Source organism: Oncorhynchus gorbuscha, linkage group LG21 (genome assembly GCF_021184085.1).
Source record: "Oncorhynchus gorbuscha isolate QuinsamMale2020 ecotype Even-year linkage group LG21, OgorEven_v1.0, whole genome shotgun sequence".
In the NCBI taxonomy this organism is placed as follows: domain Eukaryota; kingdom Metazoa; phylum Chordata; class Actinopteri; order Salmoniformes; family Salmonidae; genus Oncorhynchus; species Oncorhynchus gorbuscha.
The window spans coordinates 50,885,482-50,900,513 of NC_060193.1; the positions used below are offsets into that span (position 1 = coordinate 50,885,482).

Sequence of the window (15,032 nt, forward strand, 5' to 3'; positions counted from 1 at the left end):
TTCAGTTTAGAATGCAATTAGTTGAATCAGCTGTGTTTGCTAGGGATGGGGGAAAGGTGTGACACTGCTCTGGCCCCCTGAGGATTGGAGTATCCCATCCCTGAACTATATAAATAATCACAACAAATACTAAGATCCGCAACCCACTATTGAGATGTGACACACACACACACACACACACACACACACACACACACACACACACACACACACACACACACACACACACACACACACACACACACACACACACACACACACACACACACACACACACACACACACACACACACACACACACACATCACCAAATAATTGATTAAAACACACTGTTTTGCAATGAAGGTCTACAGTAGCCTCAGCAGCACTCTGTAGGGTAGCACCTTGGTGAATGCCGGAATGCAACTAGCATCTGTCCTCCTCTTGGTACATTGACTTCAATACAAAACCTAGGAGGCTCTTGGTTCTCACCCCCTTCCATAGACTAACACAGTAATTATGACAACTTCCAGAGGACGTCCTCCAACCTATCAGAGCTCTTGCAGCATGAACTGACTTGCTGTCCTCCCTATCAGAGGATCAGAGAATGAATCTAGTACTGAAAGCAGAAGCTCCAGCGAGCTAGCACTGCAGTGTATAAAATGTTGTGAGTAGTTGTCTTAAAGAGAGAAAGACCATAGTTGAACAGTTTTGAACAAGTTAATTTCTTCCAATATTAAAGGAGAAGCAAGAGCGAGAGAGAGATTTGGTTGTATTTTTTAAAACATTCGCTTTCACTTAGCTAGCGAATGCAGCTAGCTAGTTTAGCCTACTCAAACACCTGGCTCAAACAGAGAGGGATGCTATGTTAGCTAGCTGGCTATAGCTATCCAACACTGGAACTCTTCCAAGTCAAGGTAAGCTTTGGTTTTATTAATGTATTGCCACCGTGGCTTGCCAGTGTAACTGATAAACTGTACACTGTACTGCATGATTGTAGCGAGTTTACTAACGTGTTAGTTTTTTATTTTAATTTTAATTTTACCTTTATTTAACTAGGCAAGTCAGTTAAGAACAAATTCTTATTTTCAATGACGGCCTAGGAACAGTGGGTTAACTGCCTGTTCAGGGGCAGTTCTAGTTAACTATGATGTGACAACTGTCTGTGTGTAGAGGTAAGCGGTCATTGTATTAAGGTTTGGCTTGGAAAGGCTTTTTCGCCTGGTCACAGACAGCCACTGTGTTGTACACATAGTTTTGAGAAGGAATTACATCTACAACGAGCGAAGTGATCATGATGTTATTATGTGGCTGCTATGAAAGTGAACTGTTTGCGTGTGATCAGGTGTGTATTCATACCACCGATTCTGTTGAAAAACATTTCGCAAACATAACAAAATGGGGATAAACATACCTGAATTTGTCCAATAGAATCTCTAATTTGCAATTGTTGGACTAATGATTACACGCTACATTAGCTAGCTGTAGGCAAGAGTGTGCAAGGCGGTATTGAATGTTTCACTGCCTCTCACCTTGACTGCTCAAAATTCCCTCGGCCTATGCACCTAGGCACGTTGTAAACTTGAATTCATAGGCTAGGTTGTAGCAACCTTATGATGGGTACAGTATCATGTAGTAGGCTAAACCTATCGATGTTACATTGAACTGGGTGTATGGAATATGAATGACTGTCATCCAATATTCTGTAATAGAATAAGGCCATGCTCATAAAATAAAAATTATCATCCTCCCTCATCTTAAACCGACTGCCAACTTTATACACATTATCAGTAGAAAAAGCAACATCCTCATCTGTTCTGGACAAAGTGGCCCTGACAGATCTTAAAGGTCAACCAGCTCTGCCATAGTGACACACCCGGACACACAGACAAACAAGCACGCAGGCAGGAGTACACACAGGCAGCCTGGTTTCCCTCCTCCCCCAAAGGGACCCACACAAGGAGGCGTCAGTGTACTGTGCACACACACTCACCACGGGGAAGACAGACAGACAGACAGACAGACAGACAGACAGACAGACAGACAGACAGACAGACAGACAGACAGACAGACAGACAGACAGACAGACAGACAGACAGACAGGCCTGGAGGCCTGGAGGCCTGGAGGCCTGGAGGCCTGGAGGCCGGCAGACAGGATGGTGAGGATGACCTCTAACCTGTGTGTAACTAGAGTGTATCCCTGAGCCCTGGTAAGAGAATCTGTCTGAACCCCCCCCCTACGGGTGATATACACCTTCACCGGTTTACTTATTAAAACAAGCCGCTTGAGTTTCAATGTATTAGATAACGTCAGACAGTAACAACAGAGCAGCGTGTACAGACACTGTGTTCTGACCTGGTGGTGTTCCGTGTGTGTGTGGGGCAGGGGATAATTACCGCTCTCTACTGTATAACATTGGGGCAGATGACTATTCATGTGATTATTCAATGAGGTAATAGTCCATCCAGCTACAGCACACGATACATCTGTAACTGTCTGTACAGAACAAACACACAGAAAATACATGTCCTCTGTATGGAACAGATTCTAGAGAATGGATTCTAACTCCAACATTATACTTGATTGAGTGAAGCTCCAACATCTTGGCTTATGTCAGTGAGCACCAACGCTACTGAGCACAAGGCACATGGCCTTTCATTACCTCTTACCTGTGTGACCTTATCGGTGACGTTGTGCGTTCGGTCCTTGACCTTTGGGGCGATGATGGCTTTCTCGGAGGACGGAGGGGAGGGGCACTTCTTGTCGTTGTTGGCCTCTGAGAAGTTGAGCGTGATGAGGGGGATCTTGTTAATGGTGCTGTATCTGTTGAGGTGAGAGTCAGACGTGGAGCCCAGAAGACTGGATTTGATCTGGTTGAAGGGCCCTGGAGGAGAATTTAATGGAGAGAGAGGTTTGGAAATGGCTCGCGCTGTGATGCTAGGCTAGGCTAGAGCGGCAATGCTATGGTAGGCTAGTGCGGTGATGCTAGGCTAGGCTAGCAAGGTAGTGCCTGACACAGCTTGAGAGTTTCACGGTATGCTAATGGTTTACAAAGGGGACCTCAAGTGCAGTTCATGTGGTAGGTGTGTCAATAGGCTGCTGTGTCTATTTGTTATGCGTGGGAGCGTGAGTATTTTTTTGCTCTTGAGTGAACTCAATTGCTGCCACAAGACAAGTGAACAACCACAGGACAACAGTAGAAATACAACAGTCAGACAGATCCACCCCGACCCTCTGCTTGATCCTGTTACCTCCCATTCAACAGCTGTAGAAATGACAAACTTGGTGTAATGAACAATTTTAGTGTGACATAATTATGTCCACGAACAAAGGAAATATATACTTATATACTTATATCTCAGTCAAGGTTTTGACTCATTGACACCATATGGATATGGCTTTTGTGATTCAAACATCCACAAATACTCTATGTTACTATGTGAAAATACAGTACAACAGTGCCATAAAACCTCACCACGTTGAACAACATACACACTGTCACACATAGTAACTTCTGTGGGCAATATGGAGAAGACAGGGAATGTGTCAACTGCTGATCCAAAAGGAGAAGATGGAGGGATGACTCATTCTCCCATTTTCACAAACGAGTGTTGAGACTACAGTGAGTGATACTTACACACACAAAAGACATGCGCAGCTTGAATTCATGCTACAGCAGCATTGTACGGTACAGTATGTGTGCATTACAGACATATAGGAAAAGCTCAAGCCATACCCCCAGCCATCCAGGACCGAGACACTAGCGAATCAGGAGAGAGAGAGGGAGGGAGGTAGAGAGCAGCGTAAAGAGGAAGTGACCTCAGAGAGAGGGGAGGGGTCAAAGGTCAGGATAATTCTGCTGGCACTTCCTGAGTGTCATGTTACATTTATTTGAGCAACATCAGAGTGATTTTAGGTTAAAAAAATCTGGCCACTATGTTATGGTAATTAAAAATATCCTGGAAATCGGAGACATAATATCTAAAGTTAAGAATACAAAATGATAGCGGATAACATTTATCAGATGCTCCTCTAAATGGAGTAGGTATCAGTGGAGGCTGGTGGGAGGCGCTATAGGAGGAAGGGCTCATTGTAAATGGAATATTGGAACAGTATCAAACATGTCAAACATATGGAAACCATGTCTGACTCCGTTCCATTAATTCCATTCCAGCCATTACAATGAGCCCGTCCTTCTACAGCTCCTTCCACCAGCCTCCTCTGGTAGGTATTGATCCAGAATGCACTTTTAGGCTCGTAAAGACATTGATTTCAGAGGAGAGTACAGTCATTTCATTTATTTCTGGAGGTTAAAAGGCTCTCGGATATTTGATAACATTCCATTGACATAGAATTCAGTGGAGGCTGCTTAAGGGAGGACAGATCATAATAATGTCTGGAATGGTATCAAACATATGGTTTCCATGCATTAGCATTCAACACAGGCTTATGTTGTTGTTGAATGGAAAAATCCATGCAGCAAGCAGTTCAGGCCATATACTCTATATCCGTGCTATGTTCAAGGAACGTGGGGTTGTTACCTTTGATATTACGACCATTGTCTGCGATTGGATAGTGTTGAGGGAGAGAGAGGGGGATGGGAGTAAGGTGGAGGAGTGAGAGGAGATTCCAGATCTGTACGTAGCTAGCTAGTGATGAGAGACGACCCACATAAAAGCCCTATCGCCGTCACACCATTCATTGTCATGAAGTAGATGTATTACAGTGTCAGCCGCTGGGGCCCTTGGAATGAGAAATGCAGATACAATGGTGTAGGGAGGGATAGAAATATTAGCTGGGTACAGAGACAGGGAGATTCTGAGGCGGTACTGTACCCCTCTTGTTGACTGTGGGTGGAAAGGTGATCTGTGATGCAGGAGTCAGGATAGATGTGGTGATTCAGGAGTCAGGATAGATGTGGTAATTCAGGAGTCAGGATAGATGTGGTAATTCAGGAGTCAGGATAGATGTGGTAATTCAGGGGTCAGGATAGATGTGGTAATTCAGGAGTCAGGATAGATGTGGTGATTCAGGGGTCAGGATAGATGTGGTAATTCAGGAGTCAGGATAGATGTGGTAATTCAGGAGTCAGGATAGATGTGGTAATTCAGAAGTCAGGATAGATGTGGTAATTCAGAAGTCAGGATAGATGTGGTAATTCAGGAGTCAGGATAGATGTGGTGATTCAGGGGTCAGGATAGATGTGGTAATTCAGGAGTCAGGATAGATGTGGTAATTCAGGAGTCAGGATAGATGTGGTAATTCAGGAGTCAGGATAGATGTGGTAATTCAGGAGTCAGGATAGATGTGGTAATTCAGAAGTCAGGATAGATGTGGTAATTCAGAAGTCAGGATAGATGTGGTAATTCAGGAGTCAGGATAGATGTGGTGATTCAGGGGTCAGGATAGATGTGGTAATTCAGGAGTCAGGATAGATGTGGTAATTCAGGAGTCAGGATAGATGTGGTAATTCAGGAGTCAGGATAGATGTGGTAATTCAGAAGTCAGGATAGATGTGGTAATTCAGAAGTCAGGATAGATGTGGTAATTCAGGAGTCAGGATAGATGTGGTAATTCAGGAGTCAGGATAGATGTGGTAATGCAGGAGTCAGGATAGATGTGGTAATTCAGGAGTCAGGATAGATGTGGTAATGCAGGAGTCAGGATACATGTGGTAATTCAGAAGTCAGGATAGATGTGGTAATTCAGGAGTCAGGATAGATGTGGTAATTCAGGAGTCAGGATAGATGTGGTAATTCAGGAGTCAGGATAGATGTGGTAATTCAGGAGTCAGGATAGATGTGGTATTTCAGAAGTCAGTATAGATGTGGTAATTCAGAAGTCAGTATAGATGTGGTAATTCAGAAGTCAGGATAGATGTGGTAATTCAGAAGTCAGGATAGATGTGGTAATTCGGGAGTCAGGATAGATGTGGTAATTCAGGAGTCAGGATAGATGTGGTAATTCAGGAGTCAGGATAGATGTGGTAATTCAGGAGTCAGGATAGATGTGGTAATTCAGGAGTCAGGATAGATGTGGTAATTCAGGAGTCAGAATAGATGTGGTAATTCAGGAGTCAGGATAGATGTGGTAATTCAGGAGTCAGGATAGATGTGGTAATTCAGGAGTCAGGATAGATGTGGTAATTCAGGAGTCAGGATAGATGTGGTAATTCAGGAGTCAGGATAGATGTGGTAATTCAGGAGTCAGGATAGATGTGGTAATTCAGGAGTCAGGATAGATGTGGTAATTCAGGAGTCAGGACAGATGTGGCGCTGCCTGATGACTAAGAGTAGGTAAAGTTGAGCTGGGGGAGCTAACCTCATTCACTGATCCAAGGTCAGCTTTGATTGGTACCACATGATAACAATGGTTGGGATTGGGACCAAATCTACTGTGTAAGAACAGCAAGGTCAAATTGATTTAATATAGCATAACATCTCAGGATGAGGCGGATGGGGGAGACAAGCATTTCTGACCATGGAGGTGGTGTTGACTTACATACCTTCACTTGCGTGTCGGTCCCTGAAGGCCATCTTGGAGTTGGAGCCAAAACCCTCCATGTCCTGAGCAGAGGAGGCCCTCCGGATACTACACACACTCTCCCTGGACGCGGTGGGGGTCAGGTCTGGGATGGAGGGGGCCAGAGGGCCCACAGTTTGGGGCTGGGCCTGGGGAACCGCTTGAGGAACCAGCCTGTCCCAGAATGGCCCCTTGGGGGACGAGTGGTCCAGGGGTCCCGACACAGGGGTGGAGCAGTGGCTGGGGCCAATGAGGGCCCGCGTGTCGTTGGCGTAGGAGGGGCTGCAGCTCTCCCGGGTGGGCAGTGACTGGAAGTCGCGGGTGGCCACCGACTCTTTACTGCGGCGGGGCGAGTCGATTATGACGGCGTCAGGGTCCTGCTGAGGGAGGGACTGCTTACTGATGCCCAGGAGGTGTAAGGCTGGGAGCCGGAAACAAAACAATCTACCTTTCCCTGGAGAGAGAGAAAGAGATAGAGAGAGTACAATTTTTCAACAGTGATGCTTGGAATATCTCCAACAATAAGAGAAATCATTTTTTACAAAACTGCGCTTTTCAGAGTGGTTCTTGATGACTTCATTCATTGCGGAGGAATTCTTCATTTGATTGTTTAATTTAAGTTCTCTCACGTCACCCCGCTCCTCCGTTCTCTCCACTGGCTTCCAGTTGAAGCTCGCATCCGCTACAAGACCATGGTGCTTGCCTACGGAGCTGTGAGGGGAACGGCACCTCAGTACCTCCAGGCTCTGATCAGGCCCTACACCCAAACAAGGGCACTGCGTTCATCCACCTCTGGCCTGCTCGCCTCCCTACCACTGAGGAAGTACAGCTCCCGCTCAGCCCAGTCAAAACTGTTCGCTGCTCTGGCCCCCCAATGGTGGAACAAACTCCCTCACGACGCCAGGACAGCGGAGTCAATCACCACCTTCCGGAGACACCTGAAACCCCACCTCTTTAAGGAATACCTAGGATAGGATAAGTAATCCCTCTCACCCCCCCTTTAAGATTTAGATGCACTATTGTAAAGTGACTGTTCCACTGGATGTCATAAGGTGAATGCACCAATTTGTAAGTCGCTCTGGATAAGAGCGTCTGCTAAATGACTTAAATGTAAATGTAAATATAAATTGTGACTAGGTAGAAACAAGTAGGGGAAGATGGCGAACTGGAGGGATGCTCTGTAGCTCATGCTAATCCTCAGTTTCCAGCTCACTCCCCAGATATCAAGCAGTGAGTGCCAATATTGTTCAAAAGGAGCTAGCCAACATTTATTTCAAGAAGAGCAGCAAGATCAAAACAAATGCCTCTTATCCCAACGGCCTAGCTTCCACCTTCAGCTTCCTTCAATTATTCAGACGTTTGACGAAACCGCCATTAATATATTAGAGTCCCATAAAATATAAAATTACAACAGGTTTCCGATGGTTGATTAATACCCTTGGAGAAAGAGATCATCTTTGTCCAAATGATGTTACTAATGGATCTGTCAATGCGCTAGGAAGTCTGAAGTGGAGGCATCTTGCGTTCAAGGACATTGGGGACCTTGTCAGAAGATCTCATTTCAAATGTATAAGATGTTCCCGGGGTGACCTAACACAGATATACAGTGGCTATACACACAAACATGCACAGGTGCACGCACACACACATACACGCACGCTCATGTTTGAAACTACAATCCCAGTCAGAACTACGAGGCATGTGTGTTTTCTCCTCCTAGTCTGTAGAAACCATCATTAGTCTGTGCACACAGTTAACATGTTACAGTACATGTGTCGTAATGTATGTGAACACGACATCGCACCATGGCAACAGAACGTATAGTACATACATTGATTAAGCCAGTTCGTGCCAGCTCAGGGCCATTGAGTCTAGTGAAGCATTCTTTCCCGGAACAAAAATCCCATGTTATTACCAGTGGTCTTCTCAGCCTCATCCAAGCACCCTTACAGAAGCTACCTAACACTGAGTAATGGAAAAAAGGGAAAATGGACAATCTATATACTGCAGGAGACATTGACGTCTTTATTTCTGTAATTAAAACAGTACATGTTCTATTAAAAACTGAAAACATAAGTGAAGAATTTCATAAAATAACACAACTTCCAAAAGTAATTTTCCTGATGAAGTATTACTTTACTCTATGAATCTAAAAGCGAATACAAAAAAAACAAGCATAAAGTATGAAAAAGAAAATACTCTCCGCTCCATATCCCTCTTGATATTTGGGCTTTAGTGAGCTAACGTGCCTGCGACATGACATTTCAGAGGTTGAATTGTTAAAGGCAGTGTGGGGAATAGCAGAGAGATGATTGACAATGTTCAGCAGGCGTTCTTTTGTTGTGCCCTTAGCTCGTCTTTCTTTGTTGACAGTCATGACGAGGAGTAGACAACCAGTTTTCGACACTGTGGGTCACACGTGGGTCACTTACTTTGAAGGTGTTACTTTCACACACCAACTAGATTCCAATGAAAATCAACACATATTCCAGTGCATCTGGTTCTTATTATTTTTCATTTGTCAATGGTTTAATTGTATCTGTCCCTATCAAATAAATGAATGAAGAAGTGCATAATCAATATATTCATGGAAATATAGGAAAGACAACACATCTACCTCACCATAAGCATATCCACTTTATGCCCCCCCCCCCACACACACAATTTCAAAAGGATAAAAACCTACAGGCTAAGAATCCCTTAATTGGATAGAAAATGAAGCATGCCAAATAATATGCCAATGTATTTGTGGCAAAAGAATATATGCATTGGCCTGTTATCATTTTTAAAGGTGTCACTAGGAATGATGCTCCTTGCCGTGCTGAGTTCCACTGTAGCCCTTTCCTGCACTGTAGCCCTTTCAAATGACCAAATGTCCCTTTAGTGGCCTCATGGGCGAAATAACTCGTAAAATCTTGTGTTTCTATGTCAAACAGTTTTGTTATTTTTCAGTCTTCTGTGATGTGTAATATTGGGATGCAAACTCAAAATGTAATACATTTCAACTCTATATCTGACACGGTACAGGTGCAAGAAAGCAAAGGTAACTGAACTAAATGACTATCGCCCCGTAGCACTCATTTCATCATGAAGTACTTTGAGAGACTAGCCAAGGATCATATCACCTCTGCCTTACCTGACATCCTAGACCCACATCAATTTGCTTACCGCCCCAATAGATCCACAGACGATGCAATCACCATCGCACTGGACACTGCCCTATCCCATCTGGACAAGAGGAATACCTATGTAAGAATGTTGTTCATTGACTATAGCTCAGCATTCAACACCATAGTAGCCTCCAAGCACACCATTAAGCTTTAGGCCCTGGGTCTGTACCCCGCCCTGTGCAACTGGGTTATGGACTTCCTGATGGGCCGCCCCAAGGTGGTGAAGTTAGGAAACAACACCTCTACTTCTCTGATCCTCAAATCTGGGGCCCCACAAGGGTGCGTGCTCAGCCCCCTCCTGTACTCCCTGTTCACCCATGACTGTGTGGCCATGCACGCTTCCAACTCAATCATCAAGTTTGCAGATGACACAACGGTAGTAGGCCTGATTACCAACAATGATGAGACAGCCGACAGGGAGGAGGTGAAGGCCCTGGGAGTGTGGTGCCAGGAAAATAACCTCACTCTCTACGTCAACAAAACAAAGGAGCTGATCGTGGACTTCAAGAAACAGCAGAGGGAGCACCCCCCTATCCACATTGACGGGACCACAGTGGAGAAGGTGGTAAACTTCAAGTTCCTTGGCGTACACATCACTGACAGACAATGTGGTGAAGAAGGCGCAACAGCTCTTCTTCAACCTCAGGAGGCTGAAGAAATTTGTCTTAGCACCTAAAACCCTCACAAACTTTTGCAGATGCACAATTGAGAGCATCCTGTCGGGCTGTATCACCGCCTGGTACGGCAACTGCACCGCCCGCAACCGCAGGGCTCTCCAGAGGGTGGTGTGGTCTGTCCAACACATCACCAGGGGCAAACTACCTGCCCTCCAGGACACCTGCAGCACCCGATGTCACAGGAATGGCAAAAGGATCATCAAGGACAAGAACCACCTGAGCCACTGCCTGTTCACTATTATCCAGAAGGCAAGGTCAGTACAGGTGCATCAAGCTGGGACCGAGAGACTGAAAAACAGCTTCTATCTCAAGGCCATCAGACTGTTAAATTGCCATCACAGGCACATTAGAGGCTGCTGCCCTATATACATAGACTTGAAATCACTGGCCACTTTAATAATGTTTACATTATGACTACATTTTGCATTACTCATCTCATATGTACAGTTGAAGTTGGAAGTTTACATACACTTATGTTGGAGTCATCAAAACTTGTTTTTCAACCACTCCACATATTTGTTGTTAACAAACTATAGTTTTGGCAAGTCGGTTAGGACATCTACTTTGTGCATGACACAAGTAATTTTTCCAACAATTGTTTACAGACAGATTATTTCACTTATAATTCACTGTATCACAATTCCAGTGGGTCAGAAGTTTACATAAACTAAGTTGACTGTGCCTTTAAACATCTTGGAAAATTAAAGGAAATTATGTCATGACTTTAGAAGCTTCTGATAGGCTAATTGACATAATTTCAGTCAATTGGGGGTGTACCTGTGGATGTATTTCAATGCCTAACTTCAAACTCAGTACCTATTTTCTTGATATCATGGGGAAATCAAGACATCAGCCAGGACCTCAGAAAAAAATAGTAGACCTCCACAAGTCTGGTTCATTCTTGGGAGCAATTTCCAAACGCCTGAAGGTTCCATGTTCATCTGTACAAACAATAGTACCCAAGTATAAACACCATGGGACCACACAGCTGTCATACCGCTCAGGAAGGAGACACGTTCTGTCTCCTAGAGATGAAGTACTTTGGTGTGAAAAGTGCAAATCAATCCCAGAACAACAGCAAATGACCTTGTGAAGATGCTGGAGGAAACAGGTACAAATTATATTTATCCACAGTAAAACGAGTCCTATATCGACATAACCTGAAAGGCCGCTCAGCAAGGAAGAAGCCACCGCTCCTAAACCGCCATAAAAAAGCCAGACTATGGTTTGCAACTGCACATGGGTAACAAAGATCGTACTTTTTGGAGAAATGGCCTCTGGTCTGATGAAACAAAAATATAACTGTTTGGCCATAATGACCATCATTATGTGGAGGAAAAAGGGGGATGCTTGCAAGCTGAAGAACACCATCTCAACCATGAAGCACGGGGGTGTCAGCATCCTGTTGTGTGGGTGCTTTGCTGCAGGAGGGACTGGTGCACTTCACAAAACAGATGGCATCATGAGAAAGGGAAATTTATGTGGATATATTGAAGCAACATCTCAAGACATCAGTCAGGAAGTTAAAGCTTGGTCGCAAATGGATCTTCCAAATGGACAATGACCCCAAGCATACTTCCACAAAGTTGTGGCAAAATGGCTTAAGGACAACAAAGTCAAGGTATTGGAGTGGCCATCACAAAGCCCTGACCTCAATCCTACAGAAAATGTGTGGGCAGAACTGGAGGCCTACAAACCTGACTCAGTTACACCAGCTCTTTCAGGAGGAATGGGCCAAAATTCACCCAACTTATTGTGGGAAGCTTGTGGAAGGCTACCCCAAAATGTTTGACCCAAGTTAAACAATTTAAAGGCAATGCTACCAAATACTAATTGACTGTATGTAAACTGGGAATGTGATGAAATAAATAAAAGCTGAAATAAATCATTCTCTCTACTACTACTACAACTACATTTCACATTCTTAAAATAAAGTGGTGATCCTAACTGACCTAAGACAGGGTATTTTTACCTGGATTAAATGTCAGGAATTATGAAAAACTGAGTTTAAATCTAGTTGGGTAATGTGTATTTAAAATTCTGACTTCAACTGTATATACTGTATTTTATTATATTCTACTGTATCTTAGTCTATGCCACTCTGACATTGCTCGTACAAATATTTATATATTCTTAATTCCATTCCTTTACTTAGATGTGTGTGCATTGTGTGTATTGTTGTGAAATGGTTAGATATTACTTGTTAGATATTACTGCACTGTTGGAGCTAGAAATATAAGCATTTCGCTACACCCGCAATAACATCTGTTAAACACATGTATGTGACCAAGAATATTTGAGTTGGTTTGATTTGGGTCTTCTTTTATTTAAAACCATAACCATGTGTGTGAGGTATATACTTTTGTTTCAAAGTAGATTTGTTTAAGACTAACAAGAATCACTCTGTGTGACCCTGATTTAGCCCACTGCAGTAGAACTACAGGCAGGGAGCATGGCACTCTCTCTGCAAACACACACAGATAACACTGCACAGCAGCCAGTGCATGCACAAACACCATCCCCCGTTGCTATGATACCAGCTAGTCCGTAATATTTGCATTGAATATTAAATGGAACTCAGATCCCCCAGTCCTGAAGTGAAATGGTGACTTTATAATGAAATAATCATTATAATGAAGTAAAGAGAGGGATATCAGAGAGGGATATCTAGAGATATGCTTTCAATCCTCACCGAGGCAGAATAGAAAGCATTCAAAAAAATGGATCTCCTCCCTCAAGCTGTGATTCTGCTGAAGATGGATGGTTTGAAGTGGATATGCAGCCATGCAGTTTAGGTGCTTAGTGCACTCATTCTGATTTCCATACAGTCTCTCCTTTTGGAGGATGTACACTGCCCCTTGGATTTCAGACCCCTTGGGTTTCGTCACATTTTATTGTGTTACAAAATGGGATTCAATTGGATTGCATTTTTGGTCAACAATCTATACAAAATACTCTGTAATGTCAAAGTGGAAGACAAATTCGATTTTTTGGGGGGACTAATAAAAACATAATAAATTAAACATAAGTGCTCATCTCCCTGAGTCCATAGATGTTAGAACATTTTTGGCATTTATTACCGCTGTGAGTCTTATTGGGTAAGTTTCTAAGAGCTTCACACCTGGATTGTGCATTATTTGCCTACTTTTATTTTCAGAATTCTTCCATCTCTGTCAAGATGTTGGAGATCATGGCTAGACAGCTATTTCCAAGTCTTGACATAGTATTTCAAGCAGATTTAAAAACTGTCTGGCCACTTGGGACCATCCATTGTCTTCTTGGTAAGCAACACAGTGTAGGCCTTGTGTTGTAGGTTATTGTTCTGCTGTAAGATTCCTCTCCCAGTCTCTGGTGTACAGCCGTCTGAAGCAGGTTTTGCTCTTGGACTTTGCTTGTGCTTAGCCCTATCCGTTTCTTTTTATCCTGAAAAACTCCCCAGTATTTGCCGATGTCAAGCATACCCATACCAATATTCAGCCACCACCATGCTTGAAAATTAGATAGGAATTACTCAGTGATGTGTTGTGTTGGATATGTTACAAACATAAGGCTTTGTATTTAAGCCTAAAAGTGTATTCCTTTGCCATGTTGTCTTACTTTAGTGCCTTGTTGCATACAAGATGCATGTTTTGGAATATTAAAATTGTGTATATTTATGTTATTCTTTTGGAGTCACTACAATGTTGATCCATCCTCAGTTTTCTCCCATCAAAGCCATTGAACTCTGTATCAGTTTTACAATCACCAATGGCCTCATGGTAACATCCCTGAGCAGTCTTATTCCTGTCTTGCAGCTCAGTCTTTGTAGTTGAATCTGTGCTTGAAATGCAATACTTGACGTAGGGATTTTACAGATGGTGTATGTACAGTATGGGGGACAGAGGGAGGGTTAGTCATTTCAAAATCATGTCAACCCCTATTATTTCACACAGAGTGAGTTCTTACAAATTTTATGTGATTTGTTAAGCAGAATTTGACTCCTAAACTCATTTAGGCTTGCCTGAACAAAGGGGCTGAATACTTATGCATCGACTATATTTTATATTTAGTTTCCACTGAGCTAACCCAGATGCTTATAAGAAATCCCGCTATGCCCTCTGACAAACCATCGAACAGGCAAAGCGTCCATACAGGATTAAGATTGAATCCTACTACACCAGCTCCGGTGCTAGTCAGACTACAAAGGGAAGCACAGCCGCGAGACGATGAGCTAAATGATGAGCTAAATGGCTTCTATGTGCGCTTTGAGGCAAGCAACACAGAAGCAAGCATGAGAACACCAGCTGTTCCGGGTGACTGTGTGAACACGCTCTCCGTAGCCGATGTGAGTAAAACCTTTAAACAGGTCAACATTCACAAGGCTGCAGGGCCAGATGGATTACTAGGATGTGTACTCTGAGCATGCGGAAACTGGCAAGTGTCTTCACTAACATTTTCAACTTGTCCCTGACCGAGTCTGCAATACCTATATGTTTCAAGCAGACCACCATAGTCCCTGTGCCCAAGAACAGCAAGGTAACCTGCCTAGATGATTACCGACCCGCAGCACTCACGTCTGTAGCCATGTCCTTTGAAAGGGTGGTAATGACTCACATCAACGCCATTATCCCAGAATCCCTTGACCCACCCCAATTTGCATATCGCCCCAAAATATCCTTTGATGACGCAATCTCTATTGCACTC

At 43.6% G+C, this 15,032-nt stretch overlaps 1 protein-coding gene across 5 annotated transcripts in view; it reads right to left on the reverse strand.

Moving 5' to 3' along the window:
• Positions 1–15,032, reverse strand: part of LOC124007879 (potassium voltage-gated channel subfamily H member 7-like) — a 78,388-nt gene that overhangs the window by 39,649 nt on the left and 23,707 nt on the right. For 2 of the 5 annotated variants that reach the window (XM_046318687.1, XM_046318686.1), the window contains exons 4-7: positions 6,486–6,956; positions 4,522–4,542; positions 3,717–3,740; positions 2,650–2,864 (exon numbers count right to left, since the gene is read on the reverse strand). In XM_046318687.1, coding sequence (XP_046174643.1) covers positions 2,650–2,864; positions 3,717–3,740; positions 4,522–4,542; positions 6,486–6,956 — 731 coding nt within the window. The remainder of the gene's footprint in view (positions 1–2,649; positions 2,865–3,716; positions 3,741–4,521; positions 4,543–6,485; positions 6,957–15,032) is intronic. The other 3 variants (XM_046318688.1, XM_046318689.1, XM_046318690.1) reach the window with 3 other exon arrangements.